This window comes from Erythranthe guttata, chromosome 7 (genome assembly GCF_056151865.1).
Source record: "Erythranthe guttata isolate IM_541 chromosome 7, IM_541, whole genome shotgun sequence".
NCBI classification, from domain to species: Eukaryota; Viridiplantae; Streptophyta; class Magnoliopsida; order Lamiales; family Phrymaceae; genus Erythranthe; species Erythranthe guttata.
Window position 1 is genome coordinate 14,783,038 of NC_142539.1, and position 24,394 is coordinate 14,807,431.

The 24,394-nt window shown below is 35.7% G+C and overlaps 3 protein-coding genes across 3 annotated transcripts; 1 reads left to right on the top strand and 2 right to left on the bottom strand.

The window, feature by feature from the left end:
- Positions 1-5,422: 5,422 nt before the first annotated feature.
- LOC105950551 (polygalacturonase) lies at positions 5,423-7,933 on the bottom strand. Its single transcript, XM_088820432.1, has 4 exons — positions 7,480-7,933; positions 7,106-7,395; positions 6,247-6,472; positions 5,423-5,682 (listed from the first exon to the last, which is right to left on the bottom strand). The coding sequence occupies exons 1-4, from the start codon at positions 7,915-7,917 to the stop codon at positions 5,452-5,454; spliced, it is 1,185 nt and encodes a 394-aa protein (XP_088676558.1). The 5' UTR covers positions 7,918-7,933; the 3' UTR covers positions 5,423-5,451.
- Positions 7,934-11,337: 3,404 nt separating this feature from the next.
- Positions 11,338-14,831, top strand: LOC105950550 (fatty acyl-CoA reductase 2, chloroplastic). Its single transcript, XM_088820360.1, is given in 11 exon segments — positions 11,338-11,668; positions 11,802-11,902; positions 11,999-12,089; positions 12,092-12,150; positions 12,152-12,201; positions 12,453-12,553; positions 12,645-12,852; positions 12,980-13,141; positions 13,478-13,559; positions 13,665-14,065; positions 14,619-14,831. Coding segments are annotated over 11 exon segments (1,776 nt in total). The 3' UTR covers positions 14,809-14,831.
- A 581-nt stretch (positions 14,832-15,412) lies between these two features.
- On the bottom strand, positions 15,413-23,507 carry LOC105950608 (type I inositol polyphosphate 5-phosphatase 12). The gene is made up of 12 exons (XM_012973975.2): positions 22,919-23,507; positions 21,385-21,745; positions 20,734-20,986; positions 19,398-20,202; positions 18,828-18,952; positions 18,604-18,688; positions 18,311-18,476; positions 17,798-17,841; positions 17,421-17,688; positions 17,214-17,337; positions 16,750-17,110; positions 15,413-15,936 (listed from the first exon to the last, which is right to left on the bottom strand). Exons 1-12 carry the CDS (start codon positions 23,417-23,419, stop codon positions 15,628-15,630), a joined length of 3,402 nt encoding a protein of 1,133 aa, XP_012829429.2. The 5' UTR covers positions 23,420-23,507; the 3' UTR covers positions 15,413-15,627.
- Positions 23,508-24,394: the final 887 nt, after the last annotated feature.

A 24,394-nucleotide genomic window follows, 5' to 3' on the forward strand; every position in this document is an offset into this window, starting at 1 on the left:
CTTTCCGAGTAGATGACTAAGGGACATCATGGCGCTACGTGATCTTGTATGCCTTCCCACATACGGCGCCATTATGATGATGCTAGAAATAGATCACCTTAAATAAATGAGGTAGGATGAGCTAGGAGAGCAAAGTGGATCACTGGCTTAAGATCTAGATGGTCCTGAGATACCTGCGAACAGAGAACACGTGAACTAGGCGGGGGTTGATCCGGCGGGAACCCCTCTAGCGCTCAAGTCATACGTGCGGATAGTGAAATAATTGAGAGAATACAAATTGTAGTATTACTCTAATAATAGGGCCTACCTTAAAGAATGAGTTTCAACCTTTATTTATACTTCAGTTGAGATTGTCGGGCCCAAACCTTACTTGAAGGTGACTGAGCCTCGGTGGTAGTGGTCTTCAATATTGGGCTCAAGGACCATTAGATAAAGAAATTGTAGGCCCATTGGGTTGGCCCAATTAGGCATATAATTAAGCCCCATTCTCTAGTCGATGTGGGAGCCAAGTGGAAAAGCGTATCGAATCGTGTCGAGAGTAGATCTGTGTTGTAGATATGGGTTGGACGATGTCGTGGAATAATAATATATAATTAATATGATTCTCTTTTTTTTTCCGCTGGAAGAAATGCGCGATTGGAGGCCCCGCGCGATTGGGGGCTCGCATTGAAGGCCGCGCGCAGTGGAAATGCGCGATTGGGTGTCGCGTGCGATTGATTGGAGTGGTGACACGCTTAGGAACGCGCGCGCGCGTGCATGAGAAGGCGTGCTTTGCTTTGCAAGGGAAAGCGCGCAAAGGAGCGCACTATAAAGATGCGCAGGCGCGTGACAACCACGCGTTTCTTCTTCCTTTTTTTTTTCTGTTTTTTTCTTTTTTACTTTTTTGTATTCTGCGCGCGCACGAATCAAGGCGCGCGTTTTAGCAGATGCATGGCTACCGACGTGCACGTTCAGTGCACCCGCTAGAACCTTTATTATTATTTTTTGGTTGCACGCCCGAATCGAGGCGTACGGCTACCATGCGCGCGTGTCGTGCACGCGCTCGCCCAATTTTTTTATCTTTGGGCGTATCGAGGCGTGCTCGAATGGGGCCTCGCGTATTGGTGAGGAACAATTGGTACATGGAGTGATGATTTTGGACCGAATGTTGGTAAATCTGATACCATGAACGGGGTTGGTATTAGTAGTTGACGTTATAGATCCCAACTAGTAGATTTTGGGAGATATAACAACATGTCAAGTTCATCAAGTGACTCTGGGGGTCTGAGCAAGTTGTCTCCTCGTGGGAGTTGTCTTGTCGTGGGATAGAGATGTAGGGCGAGTTGTCTCACATTCGTGATGCGTGTGGGATGGATAAGGACATCATCCCATGGATGGAGCCGAGCATTCTCGATGAGGGAGAAGAAGTAGAGGATGTTGATGATGCGGGCACCGATGTAGAGAATGATGTTGATGTAGATGATATTTTCAGTGTCTTCATACTTGGAGTAGATGGGTATGCCCACTACTATTTTATTTGATGATTATATTGTTTGACATTGTCATTAGTTTCACGTGTTGCTTGTATATGGTTACATTTAGACTTGTGCGTGATGTACTTGATGAGGAGATCAGTGTCTCAAGATTTTTTGATGGGGATTGTAAAGATAAGAATCAGTCTCTAAATCAAATCAACGGAAAAAAAGCTAAATCGGATTAACCGTTAAATCCCGACTTTTCTCTCTCTCTTTCTCTCTCCCCTCTCTCTCCTCATCCCCCACTTTTCTCTACTCCAGTAATTTTCCATTGCAAAGATTAGGGGATCACTCAGAAAATCTAAAAAAAAAAAAATTCCTAAAAGAAAAAAAACAAATTTCTGGAATTGGATGGTGGTTACCTGCAATGCTGACATAGATTCAAGTATCCGATGTAACCCTGATTCCCTCCCCAATTGAAGAAACCCTTTTTCCCCAATTTTTTTGAAGGTATCAACTATTTAGGGCCAAACCCTTTTGTTTTGGACCCTCTTCGTTGATTCTTCGATTTAACCTCTGTACAATTTCCTTTTCAATTTCGTCCCCTGTTTCAAAAGTGGTGGCATGGCATAAGACGGAGGTGGTGGAGTAATAGATGGAGGTGGTGAAAACTCCGGCGGTGGAGGCGTTAGTTGGGATGGTGATGGTGGAGAAGGTGAAACATCCGGCGGCGACGGCGGAGGAGGATTCACATTTTGTTGAAAGACAATAACGACGGCGAACCACCAATGAAAAGGGAGATGGCCAGAGCCAACAATGGCGAACCCATACAATTGATTCCGACCAATTATTTTTTTTTTTTTCCGAATAGAAACTAATCCTTTACGCCGTCGTCGCCGCATCTGGTTTCATTTCAAATTCTAATTCTTAAAAAAAATGAAATCTTCGATAGGGAAAAACAAATGAGACCTCATGGGTCGTAAGTATGTTAGGACCGTGGCCACATTTTAAATATAGGACCAATGAAGACAAATGGAGAAGTTTATGAAATCAAGCTGGCCAGACTATATAGATTATCATAACATCCCAAAGTGTTCCCAGGGTTAATGTTGACTTGAGCTAATAATTATGTAGTGACACAGCAATAACACCAAGAGTAAGGGAAATAACTTGCTTAATTCATTGCTTGAAAATGTGAAGGTTACACGCCTACATGAGACCAAGGTAACTAAACAAATAGGGAGCAAATCGCTCGAAATAACTAAACTTGTACTAAGTAGATGATGTAGGTGTTTCGTCGAATTGATGTAGAGAGGTGAGGGGATGCATCCTCCTTAAGGTAGGATAGTCCCCCAGTTTAGGATGTGCGATCACTAACAATGTAATGGGTTCGAGAGACTCCAAGTGTCATTGACATCATTGGAAGCCAGAGAAGTAGAAGGAGATTGGCAATGAGATGTCGACGATTGTCGTCGGCCATCTCATTGCCGGGTGTTGAAGTGATCTTCATCTATTTTCCTCTTGGGAGGAGCGAGGGCCGAAACTTCTTCGATGCGCACGTGTTTCTCAGCGCGACTTAGTAACTCTTCCATGGCGGCTGGAGGTCTTCCTACAATAGATTCCTTGAATCTACCTTGCTTCAAGTTTTGTTGAATGATTCCAAATTGTATGTTTCCTGTCACGTTAGGAACTTCGTGAGTTGCCTCTACAAATCGTTGAATGTAGTTGCGGAGGGTTTGGCCCTCTCCCTGGGTGATAGTGAAGAGGTACGCAGGAGTCTTAGTGTACTCTTTGTTGATAGCGAAATGGTGGGTGAAGCGATCCGTCAGTTGGGAGAGGGCTGCAATTGACCCAGTGGGCAAGGAGTTGAACTAGCTCAATGCTCGTTCTGAGAGCGTTGTGCGAAACATCTTCCCCATCGCCGTATCAGTTGGACCATATAGATCTGTCATGGCGTAGAACTTTTCGAGGTGCTCATGTGAGTCACTAGTTCCATCGAACTGCGGTAGACTCGATACATTTACCCGCTGGGCTAGTATGTCATTGATTATTGCGACAGTGAAGGGACTTCGCCTTATTGGAGGTATTGCCCTTCCACCAATAGGATTACCTATATGGGGAAGATAATTCGAACGAGATCTTCGACTGTTAATTTCATTTTCTCCACCACACAGTGGTGGAGCTCGTTGGCGAGAGGCGTTGTCTCTTAAGGGTGAACGTGGGTCTTGTCACCCAGTTCGTGCATCATAACCTTGAGTAGATTGTTGCATCTGAGACCTAGGGTTTGAGGTGGACGCGGTATCCGGTGGCGGTAGAGGTCGATGTGCCTCGTGTGGAGCTGTAGGGGGAGCATTAACTCCCGCTGTGGCGATGTATTGTGCCACTATACTGCAGCGGCAGCACGAGCTGAAGCTTCTGCAATCTTTTATTGGAGGGCCTCTTCTGTTATCTGAACCGTTCGAGGAGCGGGGAGTAGTGGATCCTGCGGGGGATTTATCTGGACATCACGAGGTGAATCCTGACTACGAGGAGGAAGTGGCAATCCAGAGCCTCCGTGAAGTGGGAGGTTGTTAGCATTGTCGCGTTCTCTCCGAGAAGATGACTCAAGGACATCATGCGCGATACGTGATCTTGTATTCCTCCACATACATCGCCATTATGATGATACTAGAAATAGATCACCTTAAATAAATGAGGTAGGATGAGCTAGGAGAGCAAAGTGTATCACTGGCTCACGAGCTAGATGGTCCTGAGATACGTGCGAACAGAGATCAAGTGAACTAGGTCGGGGGTTGATCCGGCGGAAACCCCTCTAACGCTCAAATCAGACGTGCGGATAGTGAAATAGTTGAGAGAATACAAATTGTAGTATTACTCAAATAATAGGCCCTACCTTAATGAATGAATTTCAACCTTCATTTATACCTTAGTTGAGATTGTCGGGCTCAAACTTTACCTGAAGGTGATTGGGGATCGATGGTAGTGGTCTTCAATATTAGGCTCGTGACTCATTAGTTAAAGAAATTGTAAGCTCTTTGAGTTGGCCTAATTAGGCATATCAAGATTGATTTGTGTAACCTTGTTTAGTTTATCATTTAAATTAAACATGTTGTATTTATTAATTATTATGAATTTAGAACTACGGATTTGATTTATATATGACTGTTGATTAGATAAGGTAGAACATCGATAAAAAGATAACATCACTTAAATAATCAGGGTTTTTGTGCAAAAATTCCTGAGCAGCCATCTTTATTATTATAGGTTCAGGGGTTATATCTCTTTCGCCAATAAGCCCATTATTTAAATATGTATAAGGAAAAATTAATGTATATGACAAAATCACCCCCAACCCTTTACACCCAATTCTTAGTTGTAACTCCAATTTAATCAATTTTGAACACAAAAATCTAATTTTGACTTTTTAAAAAAAAAAAACTTTTTTTTTTCTAAATTATTTTTTTGCCGCCAGTTTCCGGCTTTGATCGCCGGTCTCCGGTATTGACTTTTTTTAGTGTGTTTTTTTTCTTAAAATTTTGATCAGTTTTTTTTAACGTTCGCCGTTAAACGTTGACCGAAATTGTACTGCCATTAACAGTAACTGTTGCTGACAATTTAATTGTACTTGTTGCTGACGGTAATTGTACTGTCGTTTACAGTAAATTAACGTGATTGTACTGTCGTTGACAATATATTTATGTAATTGTATTGTCGTTGACAGTACAATTACAGTCAGCGACAATATTATTATTCTTGTGCCTTTTTTTATGTTGTTTGATTTGTTGACAATTCAACGTAATTATATTATTGTCGTTGACGGTAAAATAACTGTAAACACAATAATATTACTGTCAACCACATCAATATTATTTTCATTTTTTTTGACTTTTTTGTTTTGTTTGAGTTGTTGACGGATTAACGTAATAATATTAATGTCTACTATAAAAATGCTCTCAATTAAACGAGCAAAAAACATTACAATAGGAATCTCTCGAATCTATAAGCATCTATTATAAGGGAAGACATAACCGATAAAAGAAACTTGCGCGTTTTCACAATCCGACTGTGTAGGATTCGTCCAATGGTCTACGTAATGGAGATCAATATCTTTCAATTGTATTCCATCACAAGGACTAGTCGAACTGCAACGCAATGTAAACGCTTTTCGTGTCCATGATGTTCCCGTTATATTTTCGAATGTCACTTGGCTCACTTTTACCGCAGAATTCTGCACAAATATTTCTCGTTTCGTTAAGAACTATATAAATAACAAATAGTAAAAATAATAAAATAAATCCGAATCGCCTCTCTTACACGTATATACAAATATAAAATTTGGAATTTATGTGGTAGAAATAGATTTCACGTATTCTAGAGATAATAAAACCATTTTTATTTTCTGTAATGTTTGTTTTAGTTAAAATTATAATTTTCATCCCTCAAGTTTGCACTGATTTCATATTTGATCCCTAATGTTTACAAAAAAACACATTTGGCCCCATATATTTCAAAAATTCAACATTTTTAGTCATTTCCGTCAATTTTTTGTTACTACTTACGGGAATCAAGCTTGTGCCCATCACTGCCTTAACTGACGAATTAACGATAAATCGACGGAAATGACCAAAAGTGTTAAATTATTGTAACATGAGGGATCAAATGTGTTTTTTATGAACATGAGGAACTAAATGCGAAATCGGTGCAAACTTGAAGGATGTAAACTGTAAATTTTCCCTTTTTTTTTATAAAGAAACTTGCAGTTACAAATGTGAGTATATATGTACGTACGTACCTTTTGAGGACAAGTCCCGTGTGGGCAATAGTCTTGATCGATGATCATGGGATTCGAGGCGTTTTGCATGATGAGATTCTTGAATAAAAGATTCTTCGCATATCCGTCACTTGCCGTAGGAAATGACTTTACCCTAACGCCGTTTTGAGTCATTGTGAAGATTGAATTTGTGACATTCACATCTTGCACTCCATCCTCCATTGCAGTTCTACCTAGACTTCCTATGCTGTTTATTCGATTAATAATTAGAAAACAAATCAAGATCAAATTTTTTTTTGTTACTATTGTTTGTATGTATATTATATATGGCATAAAGAGAGAATTTTCTTTTGCCATAAAGAGCACGAATTGCTAACATCCAGGCGAAATAGATAGTTTACGAATTACAAAGATGGTTGAAAATCAAACGGATATATTATCGAAATTAATATTTACGAAAATTAAAAAAAAAAAATTGGATATTAAATATTTCATTGTGATTCATATCCAAAAAAATCAAAACATACATAAATAAAAATCGGATTTCAAAATCAGAATGAAAAGAATTATTATAAAGTTAATTTTTTTCATTTATAACAATCCACATTTAATTCATTTTTGTATAACTATGTTAATTCCTAATATGAGTAACATAATAAATACACAATATTAATATTGATCTTGTAAATACATTTTTTCGATTTTTTATTTTTTTTTTATATTTTCAAAATGAAAATCAAACAAAAATCGTTAATTCTGAAAATTTTATATATATAATTTGACCCTCCCGATACGAATTTTCTTCGGGAAATAAAAAATCATACTTTCTAAAAAAAATATCAGAGTTGACTGAATTCAAAAAATTCATTATGTTTTTTACCTGATGCCATGGCCCGGGCCACATGCGATTTGGTCAATCAGCAAGCTCTTAGAGCCCGGCCCGATGGATATGCAGTCGTCTCCTGTCCCAATACTACTGTTGCTAATTGTAATACCCGTCGAAGATTCGATGTGGATTCCATCCGTGTTAGGGCTTCGACTCGGAGCAATTATTACCAATTTTCGTAAAGTCATATTCGAACATTGATTGATAGAAATATGAATTCGTTGGCTATTGATCGATTTCAATCCACTGACTAGCACATAGCTGCACGATTGGAACGTTATCGACTGCAAATCATTGAATTCACTAATTAATTTAAATAAATAAAAAATTACATTTTTACTATTTCGAAAGTGAAATGACCAACGTACCCTTGCTCCAAACGGACAATCATTTCCTGCACTCTTGCAAGCCCACAAACTAGACCCCTTAGCATCGAGCGTACCGCCATATATCGAAAGCCAGTTGACTCGATAGAACACAATCCAAAACTGGTCAGAGCCGATGAATTTATAATCATCGGGAGCAATAATAGTTCCAAATATGAAGAGCTTCGTATTATTGCTTTTGCACGGGCCCGTAAAAGTTATATATCTCACCAAGAATATTCCCGGTGGAACAACCATCGTAGCGTCCGGTACAATCGAGTTGCATGCCGCGTCCCAAGCCTTGAGAAACGACGATGTCGAGTCCGTTTTTCCATCTCCGATTGCCCCGAAATCGACAACGTTGAACGCTGTAATAGTGCATAGTTTTATTGCAACCAATGCAATAAATAATTTGCAGGAAATTTGTGAAACCCTAGCCATGTTAATTATGTTTAGATGTGGTAAAAATAAAATGAAATGAGGAGTTGAATTTATAGTTGACAAATTGTTGACCGTTACATTAATTGGTTGATTTGGTTCATCTGTAAATTACAATATTTAGCAATCTAATTATTGTTTTTCTATAAATTCAAAATTGTTCTCATATGTAATAAGATTATAAAAAATTATAAGTCAAAATATTAAAATGTTTGACCATATTTTTGTAACCTTGTTTGGTTTATCATTTAAACTAAACATGTTTTATTCAATTATTATGAATTTATAATTACGGATTTGATTTTTACTGGACTGTTGATTAGATAAAGTCGATAAATTAATAACATCGCTTAAATACATGTGAGATTTGTGAATATTAATAAATATATGATAAATTACCAAAATTGCCCCTATCAAGGTCTAATTACCAAAATCCCTTCTTGCTAATTTTTTTTTTTTTGTTTGAGTTTCCCCTCTTGAATATTAATGATTAACCAAATCTTTTCACATAAAAAATTGTAATGTCTATACAATTAATTGAAATAGCTAAATTCTACTTTTTAATTGACAAAAATATCATCAGTTGATAAATATACTCACATAATTAAATATTAGTTTGCCAAAATTACCCCAAATTAACCTTTTTAACATACAATTCAATTTTGACTTTTGACTTTTGACCTCTCAACCTATTTTTTACCCTTTTTTTCCCACTTTTCGACCGGTCATCTCTGATGTTGACCAGGCATTTTATTTTGTTTGATATTGACCGTCCACAAAAATAAGAAATTTTCTAATGGATATAATAAATTCTTTGAAATTTTATAATGGATATAATAAATTCTTCAAAATAGGAAATAAAAAATAAAACTATTTTAACCTCAAAATTGGAGGGGAATTAAAAATTTAAAACTACCCCTAGACTACATCTGAAGATAAGATATTATATAGCCAATCTCTCAAAAAAAAAAAGGTCATTATAAATAAACCCATGAATGGGTATTTATTTCTAAAGAGATTCCGACAAAAAATTCTTTTACAAATAAGTCCAAATATAGTCTTGATTTTCATAAAAGACTAAAATAGCCTCTCATATGGCGTTGACTATTCAATTTTTTTTGGTAACATTTTTATTTCGTTTAAACAACAATATTGTTGTGATTGACAGTAATATTAACTATATTGTTGTTAAACACAGTAAAATTAACTAAACTACAGTTTAACACAGTAATATTGTTATATTAATCTCTAACACAGTAATATTAGCATAACAAAACTCATTATTATTGTGTAATAGAGTAATATTACTATGTTGACCGTTCAACAAATGTAAACATAATAAAAAACCAAAAGAATTAATATTACTGTGAGTGACAGTAATATTAGTATAACAACAGTAATATTACCGTCAACCACAGTAATATTACAATAATAGACAGTAATATTATTACGTTACTCCGTGAATAACTCAAACAAACAAAAAAATTCAAACAAAATAATAATATTGATGTGGTTGACAACAATATTACTATAACAACAGTAGTATTACCGTCAACCACAGAATATTATTGTGTTTACAGTAATATTACAATAATAGACAGTAATGTTATTACGTTACTCCGTGAATAACTCAAGCAAAACAAAAAAACCCAAAAAAATAATAATATTGATGTTGTTGACAGTAATATTATTGTATTTACAGTTATTTTACTGTCAACGACAATAATATAATAACGTTGACTTATCAACAAATCAAACAAAATAAAAAAAAAAAAAAAAAAAAAAAAAAAATAAAAAAATAATAATATTATATTAATGTATTGTCAACGGCAGAACAATTACATAAATGTATTGTCAACGGCAGTACAATTACGTTAATTAACTGTCATTGACAGTATAATTACGTTAATTTACTGTCAGTGACAGCACAATTACGGTCAACGTTTAGCTGCGAACGTTAAGAAAAAAAACTTTAAAAAACACTAAAAAAGTCAACGCTGGAAACCGGCGAAAAAATCCGGAAGAAAAAAAAATCGCAAAGTCAACGCCGGAATCCGGCAGCAAAAAAAAAATTTGAATTTTTTTTTAAAAAAAAAAAAAAAAGTCAAAATTGGATTTTTGTGGACAAAATTGATTAAATTGGGGTTACAATTGAGAATTGAGTATAAAGAGTTGGGGGTAATATTGTTATATATATATGAATGTTTCCTTTATTTATAATAAATATTAAAGGAATGAACTTATTGGTGAAAAAGATATAACCCATAAACCTATAATAATAAAGATGTTTGGTTGGGGACTTATGCAAAAAACCCAATAAAAAAAAGGGAAAAAAAAAAGTTATTGTATAGGCAATAAACCGGTTTCTTTCAAAAACAACCGGTTTATTTGATGCTACACCCGGTGAAATACACCGGGTGATTATTAAATAATATTCACCCGGTGTATTTCACCGGGTGTAGCATCTCAATAACTGCAATAAACCTTCGAAATTGAAGATTTAATTCCAATTCTAGTCCGAAAATAACTAAGAAAAAATTGTTACAAAATCATAATTTTTATTACCAAAATCGACAGAATTCGGCCTTTACATTTTCTTTAATTACCTGTGATATATAAAGTAAGTAATAATATTAATACTACAACTATAATGTTGGGTAAAAAAATTGAAATTTTCGAATTTTGTTTCAAAAACAAAAATGGAAATCAAAACTTTCGAAATGAAAAATGAAAAATATTGTTCCAAGTCGAAAATATTGTTATAGAAATTCGAAAATTATATTCCAATTTTCCACACTATAATAATTAATAATAGGATCAAGTAAGCGGACGGCCACTTTATAACTGAAAAGGTACACTTCCCTTGACCGCCACCTTCATGCTATATATATATATATATATATATATATATATATATATATATATGACCGATTTGATTTCCCCATGTACTACGACTCTGCTCCTTCTGCCTATTTAGAACTTAGTATATATACATACAAACATAGACATATATATATATATATATATATATATATATATATATATATATTTATTATATAATTGGCTGCTGCAGTTTCTTCATAGCTATATCCATGTACTAACATTCAAATATGGACATATGATCTTTAGTACTTTTTATATCATTTTTTTTTCTTACTGCCCACAGGATTGCTATTAATTATATTTTATAAGTATCTTATTTTATTCCAATTGGATCTTTTTGGAATCTTTCTAATATTTGTTTTGTCATTTTTTTTCTGTATATAGGCCTCTTCTTACTTGCATCACAAATATCACATTCAATTCCATACCAATCTCTCTCTCTCTCTCTCTCTCTCTCTCTCTCTCTCTCTCTCTCTCTCTCTCTCTCTCTCTCTCTCTCTCTCTCTCTCTCTCTCTCTCTCTCTCTCTACGCACACACGCATGATGTTGATGAGTAAGAGCGCATTTTTACGTCCGGTCGCAATTTCGCAACCTAATAAGTTATCTTGTGATCATGAAAAATCCAAGTCTAATCAATTCTTAGTTACTAACGAAAACAGAAAAACCCTAACTAGGTTCGGCAAAAATCATAGTAAGACAACAAGGGCAGATGCTCTTAACAATATTTACAATGCAGCCATCAAAACCAAAGATTTGGAAGTAGTGCCACTCGTAAGAGAGACGGCCAACGACAAAAAAGGTGTCAGAATCGTTAAGTTTTTCCGAGGGAAGAACATTTTTATTACAGGTGGAACTGGCCTTCTTGGCAAAGGTACATATTATATTTATTACATGCATGCATGAAAATTATTACGTTTATATTTTACGACATGTTTTTCATGTGGAAATTATGTATATCTATATGCACGATGTTCTAATTAGCAATAGTACAAAAAATTATGTAGCTCTCGTGGAGAAGATATTGAGGTCGACACCGGTGGGTAAAATCTACGTACTAGTAAAAGCCGACGATCAAGAAACGGCCCTTGATAGAATCACAAGAGAAGTATGTTAATTATATTTTGTTACATCATATCATTTTATATTAGGTTAAGTAAGGCCTTGATTTAATGTTTGTGTTTTTATTTTTTCGTCTTGTTAGCTTATCAACTCGGAGTTATTCAAATGCCTTGAAGAAAAACATGGAAAATATTACCGGGATTTTACGAAGAAGAATTTGATCCCGGTTGTCGGTATATTTGTGAGCCGAATCTCGGAATGGACGCTGATTCTGCGCATGCAATTATGAAAGATATATGTAAACGTCATTATTGAATCTGCAGCCAATACAAACATGAATGAAAGGCTAGTGTTCTCTATTTTCACTACTAAATTCTGATTATTAATATATATATACATATATTTAATTTACATTATATATATATATATATATATATATATATATATATATATATATATATATATATATATATATATATATATATATATATATATATATATATATATATTATCTATGCAAAAAATCAAAAAAAGAAATATGTGACAATAATCAAGATTAATTAACATTCTTTGTCTACGTCCATGCATGCATGCAGGTACGACGTGTTGCTTGATACGAATGTGAATGGCCCTAAACGAATAATGAATTTTGCTAAGATGTGCAAGAAACTCGAGCTCCTTGTCCATATTTCAACCGGTACGTAAAAAAATCCTTAAAATTGTCTAACGATTATATTTTTTACTATACGGTTATACTTGAATAATTAATTTGTTTTTTTCATATATAGCATATGTCAACGGAGAAAGAGAAGGGGTAATATTAGAAAATCCGATGATGATGGGGGAGAATAGAAGAAAAGAAACTTACGAGACGTATCCCACATCTTCGCTTCCTCGTCTTAATATATCCGATGAATTAAACCTAGCATCGAAATCGGGCACAAATTCTACGGACTGCGATTTTACCAAGGATATGAAAAGGCTAGGAATGGAGAGGTAATTATTAATTATGTCTTTTATCTTTTAATTTCGATTTCTTTTAGTTCAAATTAAATTAATTGAGTATTGTTTTTCAATGTTTTTGTTTATACTAACTTATATATGTATGTTATTTAATTAATAGAGCAAATTTATATGGATGGCAGAATACTTATCAATTGACAAAGGCGATGGGCGAAATGGTAATCGATGAAACGAGAGGAGATATACCGGTTGTCATTATTAGGCCAACGGTGATCGAGAGTTGCTACAAAGAACCGATCCCCGGTTGGATTCAGGGAAACAGGTTAATTAAATAATTAATTATAATTATTATGTTGAGTTTTTGCATTATTAATAAATACCATGTGTTATATTAAATTGCTAATAAAATTCTTCTTATTATTAATATTTACAAAATACCCCCTATAATGCAATTTTTTGACATGCACTACGAGTTTCTCGGGGTAGTTTATTAAAAAAATGAACAACAGGGGGTATTTGCTAATATTAATTACACGGGGAGTTTTTTAGCAATTACAATAAACATAGGGGTTGAATGCAATAAATATTTATTAATTATATGTACAAATTAAATAAATACATGATAACTTACAAATATTATTGTTGTCTGATTTTCTAGGATGTTTGACCCTCTAATTTGTTCATATGGAAAAGGGCAGCTCCCTGCATTTATGTGCAATCCTGATACACCCATTGATATTGTAAGTTTAATTAATTTGCACAAAAATTAATAAAAATCATTTTTCTTCTTATTTTTTATAACATTATATTTAATTGATTTTTTTATCAACATGATTGATTATCAGATTCCGTTGGACATGGTCGTAAACGCGACGATTGCAGCCATCGCGAAGCACGGTTGTATGCATACGCCACAACTCAACGTCTACCAAATTGCATCTAGTGTTTTGAACCCTGTCCGATTTTCGGACATGTTTGAATACATGTACAAATATTTTAGCTCACAACCTTTGATAGAATCCGAAAGTTCGACTAGAATAAGTCATTACGACGATCTAATTACTCCGATGAAGTATTTTGATAATTTCGATGATTTGTCGAGATATACACGAGAAGAAATGTATCGACGTTTCGGAGGAGGAAATCACGTAGAAGCTCAAAAGCTACAAAAGCAGTGCAAAGCAAAGATTATATATGCTCAGAATTTAAGCAAGATGTATGAATTTGCAGGTTTTCTCAAAGCAAGGTATATAATACTAATCTCTTCTTTCTTTTATTTTTTTTTTAGGGTAGATTATACCTATATCCCTGACGTGTGCTATAATAACTTTAAGGTCCCTGTGGTATTGGTAATTACAGTCACACCCCTGAAACAATTACTGGAGCCAAGATTTCATGTCCTGTGGACCGATATGCACAATATTTGTTTCCCGCGGGGCCGTTACGAAAATTTATAAATTTGATATAAAATAATAAGGATTTAAGAAATGTTAGGAGAGCCATGTCACCCCCTAGCTCTATGTTGTCTCCACTACTGCCTGAAACAAATAGTCCGTTAGAACCCTAATGGAATAACTTATCCAATGCATTATTCCGTTAGGGTTTCTAACAACGTTTCAGGGGATGATTGTAATTACCAATACTACAGGGACCTTAAAGTTAGTTTAGCATACCTCAGGGGTGTAGTTGTAATTTACCCTTTTTTAATATTTTTTAAATTGTTTTTCTGAAATTATATATACTAACTATTTATGTTCTCTTCCTTTATTTATTTTTTCCATTTTTTTTTTCTATGATAGGTTTCATTCTGGCAATACTGAAAAATTATTGTGTGAAATGTCGAAGGAAGAGAAGATTAACTTCGACATGGACGCAACAAAAATAGAATGGAGAAAGTACGTTAAAGAAGTTCATATCCCTGGTTTGAGAAAGTATGTTCTTAAAGAGAACGTCGACAAGAGAAATCTATCGAAGCAGCCGTGTAATTAAAGACATGTTTTACGTGCATTAATTGACCCTCCAAAGTTATTCTTATATTTCATTTTTTTCATTATTAACTTGATTTATGATATTGAGGTTTTGATGTTATTCTTTAGTCTATTTACTAATTATGTTTATGTAATATTATAAAAAAAATTATTCATTTGAAAATATATCGATCTTTGTTGTTTAATTCGTTTATGTATGTGTCTTTAATTTTGTTCTATGTTGGTAAGGTGATTTGTTTGGAAAACAATTGTTGTGAATTTAAACCATAAAACAATCAAAATCAATCAGACACTACGAATTGTTGCGACAGTTGAACCAACAATAATAGAATTCACAGACACAGGTTTCACATGTCAAATGAAAGCAATAAAACAGTAAAGAACACAAATATTTATAGTGGTTCGATCTGTATTGTCACTTCAAATGTTGAAATCTCTAACCTATATCAATCAAAATATCGATTCTTCTAAACAAAGAAAATCAATCAATGAAAATTTCCACCCCATCGATAAATTCCAAGCATTAACGAATGAATAGATCCACATAAATGATGGAAAATTGTCTCGTTACGAGACAAAAATGCCGTATTGCTAAACTCACAAAATTTGCCTACGTACCAATAACTATATCTATATATATATGTACCTTCTGATCAATATTCAATAATCACACCTTCAGCATAAAGATGTAATAAACAGACGATGAAAAACAATACGACCCGATCTGAACATAATACGACGATAACCCATTTGAAATATCGCCCAAAAAATAAATTCAATTAAAAAATATTTTGATCGAAAAATAAAATAATGCTATAAGCTATCTTATATTGGATGGCCTATTGTGTGTGCTACCTTCTTGTGATCTTCTAGAAGCATTAGTTGATGAATCTATACGGAGTGAGTTTCCGGAAAAGCAGTGTCGAACATTTACTCGGTGGGTTTTTAAATCGGTGGAGCAACTTCCTCTTACAATGACCAATAATATGAGTTCTTTGTCTCTTGTGTCTTCGGACCACCAGCTTTGCGGGATTCCTTCGACAAATTCTTCTAATTTGTGGAATTCTTCGTGGTGTACTGATATATCTGCGACTTGGTCAGGTTTAATCATTCCTGCTGCAGGTGTGACCTGATAATTGTCGATCGAGAATTTACGTTTATGTAATTGGAAAAACAAGAAAGGAATGTAAGTAACTAGTATGTATAGTGTAAGGGTGGAAATCGGAAAAATTGGAACGGAATTAGCAATTTGGGAAAGATAAATTGAAGTGAAAATCAATTTCGATTTCAATTTGGAATCTTTTGGAAATATCGGAAATCGGAATGATAGGGATGGAAATCGGAGAGATCGGATCAGAATTAGCAATTTTGGAAGAATTTTGATGCTAAAACCAATTCCGATTTCAATTTGAAAACTTTTGGAAATATCGGAAATCTTGATAGTGATGTAAATCGGACAAATTGGAGCGGAGTTAGCTATTTTGAAAGTATTTTGAAGTTAAAACCAATTCCGATTTCAATTTGAAATCTTTTGGAAGAATGGGAAATCATAATGGCAGGGTGCAAACTCGACAGATTGGATCAAAATTAGCAATTTAGAAAAAAAAATTGAAGCTAAAACCAATTCCGATTTCAATTTGAAATCTTTTGGAAAATTCGGAAATCAGAATGATAGGGGTGGAAATTGGATGAATCCTATTAGAATTAGCATCTTCGGAAAAAAAAAATTGCATGACACGTATACCATTGATTTCAGGAGTATATTTAGGCCTTGTTTGGTTCCTAAAATAAAATTAGCTAGGGCGAGAACTTGTACATAATTATCCCAATGAGCCAAGACGACTTATCTTATACCAACCAAACGAGGCCAAAATATACTCAAAAATTGCAATGAAAAATCCAATTGGACCGAATAATTTAATTGAGATCTCGAAAATTTTACCTCAAGCCAACGTGGGAAACCAAGCGAACCTCTCGGGCGATAATCCGGCGTTGCTTCCTCCTCCTTAATAGTGGATTGGCCTTCGCATAAAATATGATAAAAAACAGTCTCTTCTCCACTCTTATTCGTAATTTTCAAATTGAACGTGTCTTGATTTTGGAGGGATATTTTATTTGTGCTAACATTTGTTTCCGGAACAAATCGTAGCGCTTCGAGATTGGATCTAATTGTCTCGTTTGTCTGAAGTATTGTTCCAAATTCTTGTCTCCTCACAGATTTGTCAACGTGAGCAATGTCCAAATTCAATTTGCATCGAACGGGTTTATGGTCACTTTCGGTCACATCCATGCAAGCCTCGTACCTTAAATTATATATATAGCGAAGAAAAATAATAAATTAATAAAGCAATTAACTACTAATAAAATCGGAATGGAAGTCTAGTAGATAAGATTTAGAAAGCTTACTGTACTATGGAAGCGATGACGGGGCATTCTAAGCTGCATTCTTTTGTCGGAGCTGTACGATTATCACGATATAGGACTCTATCACACCACGCTGGGATTCGTTTCTTCTCGCCCGAGTCATAACCTAAAAAAATAAAAATAAATAAAAAAATCATGTGCACGCGAATTTGAAATCTAAGAAAAAAAATAAAAAAAAATAATAATTACCTCCCAAACCCGGTTTTCCTTTTTCGAACTTATAAGTGGGAGGGAATCTGATAAGTGCTTCGCGCATTCCTTGGAAAACTTTACCAGCTTTCATTTCGTTTCTGAGTTGATCCTTTTCTCGAAGCCAATCGAAGCTTCTTTGAGAAACCAAATCCCTTGCTTCGTCGTAAGTTATGCCAAATAGACGATAATTGAAATCACCCGTAAATACGACCATATCCGCTTCAGCAAGATCAGGCCTCCCCTCATCGGGTTTATCAGTTGAAGCCTATTTATAACAATAATAATTAAATTTAAAAAACTATTAATTAGTTTGGCCTCAATTGTGCAAATTTGGGAAATGATAAAGTTTAATTTAAAAATTCTGATATTCGTACGTTTTTGTCACGGGTTGGCTGATTGGAAGATGAATTAACACCAACTGCACGAACCAGAGAGAGAATCCACCGTAAGCAAAAGAAATAAAAATAATTAAAAAGGGACAAAATGCACTTCACCCCCTATTTCGCACTTTCCCCCCTAAAAATTCAAAAAAGGGATACTCCCCTTCGAAATATTATTTTAGTTGCACTTTGCCTCTGAAGCCAATTTTTGGAGGGCATTATGCAACAAAAATAACATTTTAAAGGAGCAACGTGCAAAAAAGTAGTGTTTTTAACGGGCAACGTGCAACAAAAATAACATTTAAAGGGGCAACGTGCAACAAAAAACTCCATTCCGATGAATAACCCATCCGAGTTTTGCTATAGGGGAAATGTGCAACAAGAATGACATTTTGAAGGGGAACATTCACTTTTAAAAATTTTGAGGGGGTAAAGTGCGAAAAGTAGAAATTTATAGGGGGTGATGTGCAATTTGCCCTAACCAAAAATTAAAAAAAAAAACCTTACCGGTAGCATTGTTAAAGAAATTTGATGATCGAGTGAAACTCATTGTTCGAAAAATATGATCAAAATCAGCATTACGACGGTTAACTGCTTCCAAATGTGCGGCTAAATGGCAATTTGTGAAACACATTATCCGATCAAACACTCTCAACCGTAAACTTACACCTCCCTGCAAGTGAAATTAACTCAGTATATCGTAACAATATTCGAGAGTCGCTGCAACAAATTAACAGATTCAAGAAAAAAATAAAAAATAAATAAATAAATAAAGATCGAAGCAAACTAGCTTTAGTTACCTTATTACCAATTGCACGACCCAAACCACACGCAACTGCTCCAACATCCAAATCTCCGACATGCGTCCTCAGATTTTTTCTCACCCTGAAAAAATAATGCAAAAGCTACACATAATAATCAAGTCGACTAAAACGAGATAAAAGCTCGTTTGAATAATATTTCTGGGTAAAATTTGCAAAAAATCTCCTAGTGTTTTAGTGACCCTACTCGTGTGAAGACATACCAAATGGCGATCAACAAGGCTGCCAGCTGTCGAGACCCCACGCGTTCAAAAGCAGAGCCTTCGTCCAAAGCCTTGCCAATGTGATCTTGCCACCATTGCCCAACAGAACTCCCTTCTAGCCCTACCTAAAATAGATAATAGTTGTAAGAAAATACGAGAAATGCATACTCAAAAGGGTCGTTGTACGCATTTTTTTAGCCAATGTAGTATTCTTAGGGGTGGAAATTCGAATATAATTTCCGAATTGTGCCGATTCCGGTCCAAATATTTCCAATTTTGAAACAAGTTTTTTCTTTCCGAATTCTAATTTCTGGTTTTTCCGATTTTCCATTTTTTTAACGGAATTGGAATACATATTAGATACCGATTTCCAATCCAATTTTAATTCCCAAAAATATTTCCAAAATATCCTACTTTTTTCCGAAAATTACACTTATAATAATAATATCATTAAGTATATAATATAGGTGGCTAAATAAACGAAATTCTGAATTCCACCGAGATTCTGATCCGAAATTTTCCGTTGTTATAAAAAATAAAAAATAAAACAAAGGATAATGACGGGCTTACAGTTTCTTTTGCTGCTGACATGGCAAGAAACCCGGCACCCATTTCAACTTCTTGCAACCCAACGACAACAATATCAACATCAGACACAGCAGAACCCAACCAAGACATAAGAGCATTATGCGTCGCTCTTCCTTGACCAACATTCCATGTACCAATCAAAATCCTAATATTCTCTTGCCTCGTATACAAATCTTTCCTCTCCGATAATTCCGTACGCAATATATTATCAATAGGCGCGGGCGAAGAAATATTCCACCCGCGTATACCTCCATGCGTCGCCAAACTAAAAACATAACCATTCCCAATAACTAATCTAATTACCGGTTCATTATGGGCGACCCAACCCGCTATCAAATTCCCTTCAAGATCAAGAACTTGGATCAACCCGCTCGAATACCCCACCCATATTCTCGACCCGTGGGTACAAAAGCATTGAACCGAGCTAGGGTGGTGGGCCAAATCGAGTAACCGGTTTCCATTTCCATCCCACTGGATTAATAATCCATTTGAACAACCGGTCCAAATAATGCCATCGGTCGCAATTAATATAGCTTCGGTTTTTTTAGTGTCTTCCACGAATGCTCCAGCGCCTTTTGCTACTCTTCGAACTGCATCTGCGGCGCCCATTATTGCATTACGTGACCTTTGTAAGAAGCCTTGTGATTTGTCCTTTTTGGATTTCGAGACGAATTTAACGTTCATTTCGTCTTCGACTACTTGTTCTTGTGAGGATGGCATTTCCACGCGGTTTTCGATTTGACCCTCGATATTGAATACTTTTATGAGTTCTCTTGTACGGGCGTTCCTGAATTTTATACGTATTTTTTTAGTATAATGTTTTCAAGTATATCGTAGTGGAGTTTATTAATATCTGCAAAAATCTCTTTATAATGCAATTTTTCTAGCACACATCCCCTAAATGGTGAGGTTTTACCATTTAGGGGTAGTTCTGTAAAAGATTACATTATAAGGGAGTTTTTTGCTAATATTACTAACAATGCTTTTTTTAACAATTAGAGTAAACACAGGGGTGTTGAATGCAATAAACTCTACTATAGTGTATAGGATATACAGTTTATTACATTTAGCACCCATGTTTTATATCGAATTGCTAAAAAACTCCTCGTGTTATAAATATTAACAAAAAACCCTTATAATGTATTTTTTTAGCACACAACCCCTAAAATGTGATGCTTTAGGGGAATTTTGCTTAAAAAAATTGAATCGTAGGGGTTTTTTCGCTAATAAAATAACATGGGGAGTTTTGTAATAATTAGAGAAAATACAGGATGCCGAATGCAATTAATGCATAAAATATATGAAAGAGAGGATGTACCATAGCGAGAAGGATTGAGATCCAACGGCCCAGATTTTGGCTCGGACATGATCAGATAACAGATATTTAACATCTGATGAAGAAATATTGCATACTCCATTAACGGTAACTTGGGCTCTTAGGTCAACAACGGATCTCTCGACTAACAAAGCAGACATTCGTCTTTCTTCTGGTGAGAGAGAAAGAGATTTTTCAATTGATTCCCATGGCCATAACCTTATAATACCACCCTCTGAACCTGACCATATATCACCTGGACACAAAACATGAAGTAAAAGACAAAAAGAAAAAGTTAATTAATTCAGTGACTTGATTTGACTTTACTTCTAGAATTTTCTCCTTATCCCTCAAGTTTGCACAAGTTTCACATTTGGTCTCCATGTTCACAAAAACCACATTTGATCCTTCATGTTTCAAAAATTCAACAGTTTTAGTCATTTCCGTCAATTTTCTGTTAAAACTAACGGTATCAAAGGTTTGTCCATCACTACCGTAACTGACGGACTAAGGGTAAATTGATGGAAATGACAAAACGTCAAATTATTGAAACATGAGGGACCAAATATGAAATCATTGCAAACTTGAGGGATGAAAACTGTAAATTTCCATATATATATATAAGCAAAAAGTGGTCGTAAGAGAAGAACTTACCATAGAAAGAAATTGCCATGGAAAGAACGGGGCCACGATGCGCCTGCCATGAAAACCCTTCCTTAAAAGTGGTCCCGTCGGAGAAATTTTGGTCCATTTTCCAAGACCTAATTTTACCGTCTTTGTGGCCAGTCCAAACCAACTTAGTCCCTTGATCGACCATCATACATATTGTGGGTGATGTGTTTGCCGATTCGAAATAAGGAGCGGCATCCTCGTCACCTCTCGGAGCCTTTCTCCCACTAACCATACCAATCCCTGCTTCGTATGCGTCTGAATATTTCCATACTCTCACGCCCGATTCTTGCCCTGCCCATAATTGCGTTTCTGTCGTGGCTATCGTCTTCAAAAATTTCCCCGCCTGTAATAAAAATCGGGAATTTTCTCAATTCGATTGCGCTTTTACTTCAACAACAACATAACATAAGAACACTAGTATGACTATCTGATAAACACGAATCATGAAGATTTTTTTGAGGCCTCGTTTGGTTGGCAAGATAGAATTAGCCAAGATAAGATTAAATAATCTAATAAAACTCAATTGTATTACTGGACCATGGAAATGGTCTGATAAAAAAGCTCAATAAAAGGCAAGATCAGCCATGATAACATAATATTTTGAATTCGACCAGGAAGTTATTAGTTATTGGGCATACCAAACATCAAACAAAGTTCATTTATTTAGTTAATCATGGCTAATCTCCCTAACCAAACGAGGCCCACGTAAAAGAATAGATCAATTGAATACCGAAACTAGAAAAAAAAAAAAAAAAGGGATAAAAAAAATGAGAAAAACCTTTTGAGAGGGAAAAGAAAACAGAGAGAAGTTGCAAGTTCAATGCATTTATATCTTGTATATTATGTACTAAAAGGAATAAATCCAATAATGTAGTCGCACATACAATACCATTCGTGAGAAATGCAACATAATGTTAATGTCATAAAAATACTACTACCCCGTTTCAAGTTAAACAACATAGAATTTCTTTAGGGAAAATTACACTTTTCATCCCTCAAGTTTACCTCGATTTCACATTTAGTCCCCCATGTTCATAAGAAACAAATTTAGTCCCTCATGTTTCAATAATTTACCACTTTTGGTCATTTCCGTCAATTTTCAGTTAGTACTGACGGAATCAAGAATGTCTCTCCATCACTCTCTCAACTCACGGACTAATAGCAAATGGACAGAAATGACGAAAAGTGTCAAATTGTTGAAACATGATGGACCGGATGTGGTTTTTGTGAACATGGGGACCAAATATGAAACAGGTGCAAACTTGAGGGGCGAAAACTGTAATTTTCTCAATTTGTTTTATTTCATATTATCTGTCACTTTTAGAGTTAGTTTCAACGATGCATTTATTACTCTTGTTGTCTCAATTTTGCCATCGTGCTCCTAGTTGTCAGAGATATAAGAAAAGGGTATTTTCGTACATTTTTCATAAAATTTATGCATGTTTATTAGATTTCGTAATACTTGCGTGCCAAAATGATACATAAAAAATAAAAAATAAAAAATAAAAAATGCTACCTGAGTTTCTCTGAGAGGATGAGGTCTGAGCTCAAGACACGGCGGCCGATTAGGGTGCACCGCCGCCCTATGAGGAACCTTAAACACCCCCACACCTCCGCCGTTCGCCATAAACTCCGGCAGCGGCTGGTCCGGCGCCTGCTGAGACTCATCAAACGCGCCGTCGTCTCCCATCCCCATACCCTCCACGATCTGGCCCAGGTGACGGTAATCCACGACGCGGTCGCTCGCGCCGCCGTCCCTGGTACTAGCGTACCGGTAGAACTCCTCGTCGTCGGACGAATTGACGCCGCCGTCGTAGTAGGCGTTCCTTCTGTGGCCGGGGCCCAGGATGTCGATTTCGTCGAGGCTGTGGTTGCGGGGGTGGTTGTTGTACCGCTTCTGGTGTCCGCCGGTGTTGGTTCTCAGCTGCTGGCTGTATGAGTAGGCCTTCCGGTGCGGCGGCGAGTGGGCTATACCCGCCACCGCGGTTCTGTCGGAATCCTTCAAGCGTTCGTCCATTTTGTGACAATTGGCTCTGTAATTAGGTCAATTTTAACCTCTTTTTTTTTTTTCTTTTCTCGAAGTTGCAGAAAGGTGTTCGTTTGTGTGTGTGTGTGTGTGTGTGTGAAGGTTTTCTTTTGGTTTTTTTTTGGTTTTGATTTTCTCGAAGTTGCAGAAAGGTGTTCGTTTGTGTGTGTGTGTGATGGATAAGATCTGAGAGGGGGAGTGAATTTTGGGGGAAGAAGAAGAGAAAAAGTCCGAATAGGGAATTGATGAGAGAGAAAGTAAGAGAGAGAGAGAGAGAGAGAGAGAGAGGATATTGGGGGTGGAGCTCCATGAGCGGAGAAACAGGCGAAATATGGTGGAATTGTTCGGACGGGAGAGTTTTCATTTTTTTTTCAAAGTTTGCAGTGTGTGTGTGTGTGTGTGTGTGTGTGTGTTTTGTGTGTGTACTGAGTGGGTGGGCATTATTATGTAGTCTTTTCGTGTCACGGGTTTATTGTGTTTAGTACCCCTGTATTTAGTTTAATTCCTAAATAACCCCCATATGGTAAGTATTAGTACTTTATTAGCATCCAGGGGAAATTACAGTTTTCATTCATCAAGTTTGCACCTATTGAACATTTGGTCCCCCATGTCCACATAAAACACATTTGGTCCCTCATGTTCCAATAATTTAATATTTTTGGTCATTTCCGTCAATTTACCGTTAGTCCGTTACTTAAGACAGTGATGGGCACACGCTTGATTCGTTAGTTTTAACGGAAAATTGACAAAAGTCACTAAAAGTGTTGAATTTTTGAAACATAAGGGACCAAATGTGTTTTTTGTGAACATGTGCAAACTTGAGGGATGAAGACTGTATTTATTTTTCCCCAGCATCCCCTTTGTGGCTTAATTTTATTAATAAATTTTACCCCAAAAGTTGGATGGTTTTTTTTGGGCAAATTACAGTTTTCATCCCTCAAGTTTGCATTGATTCCACATTTGTTC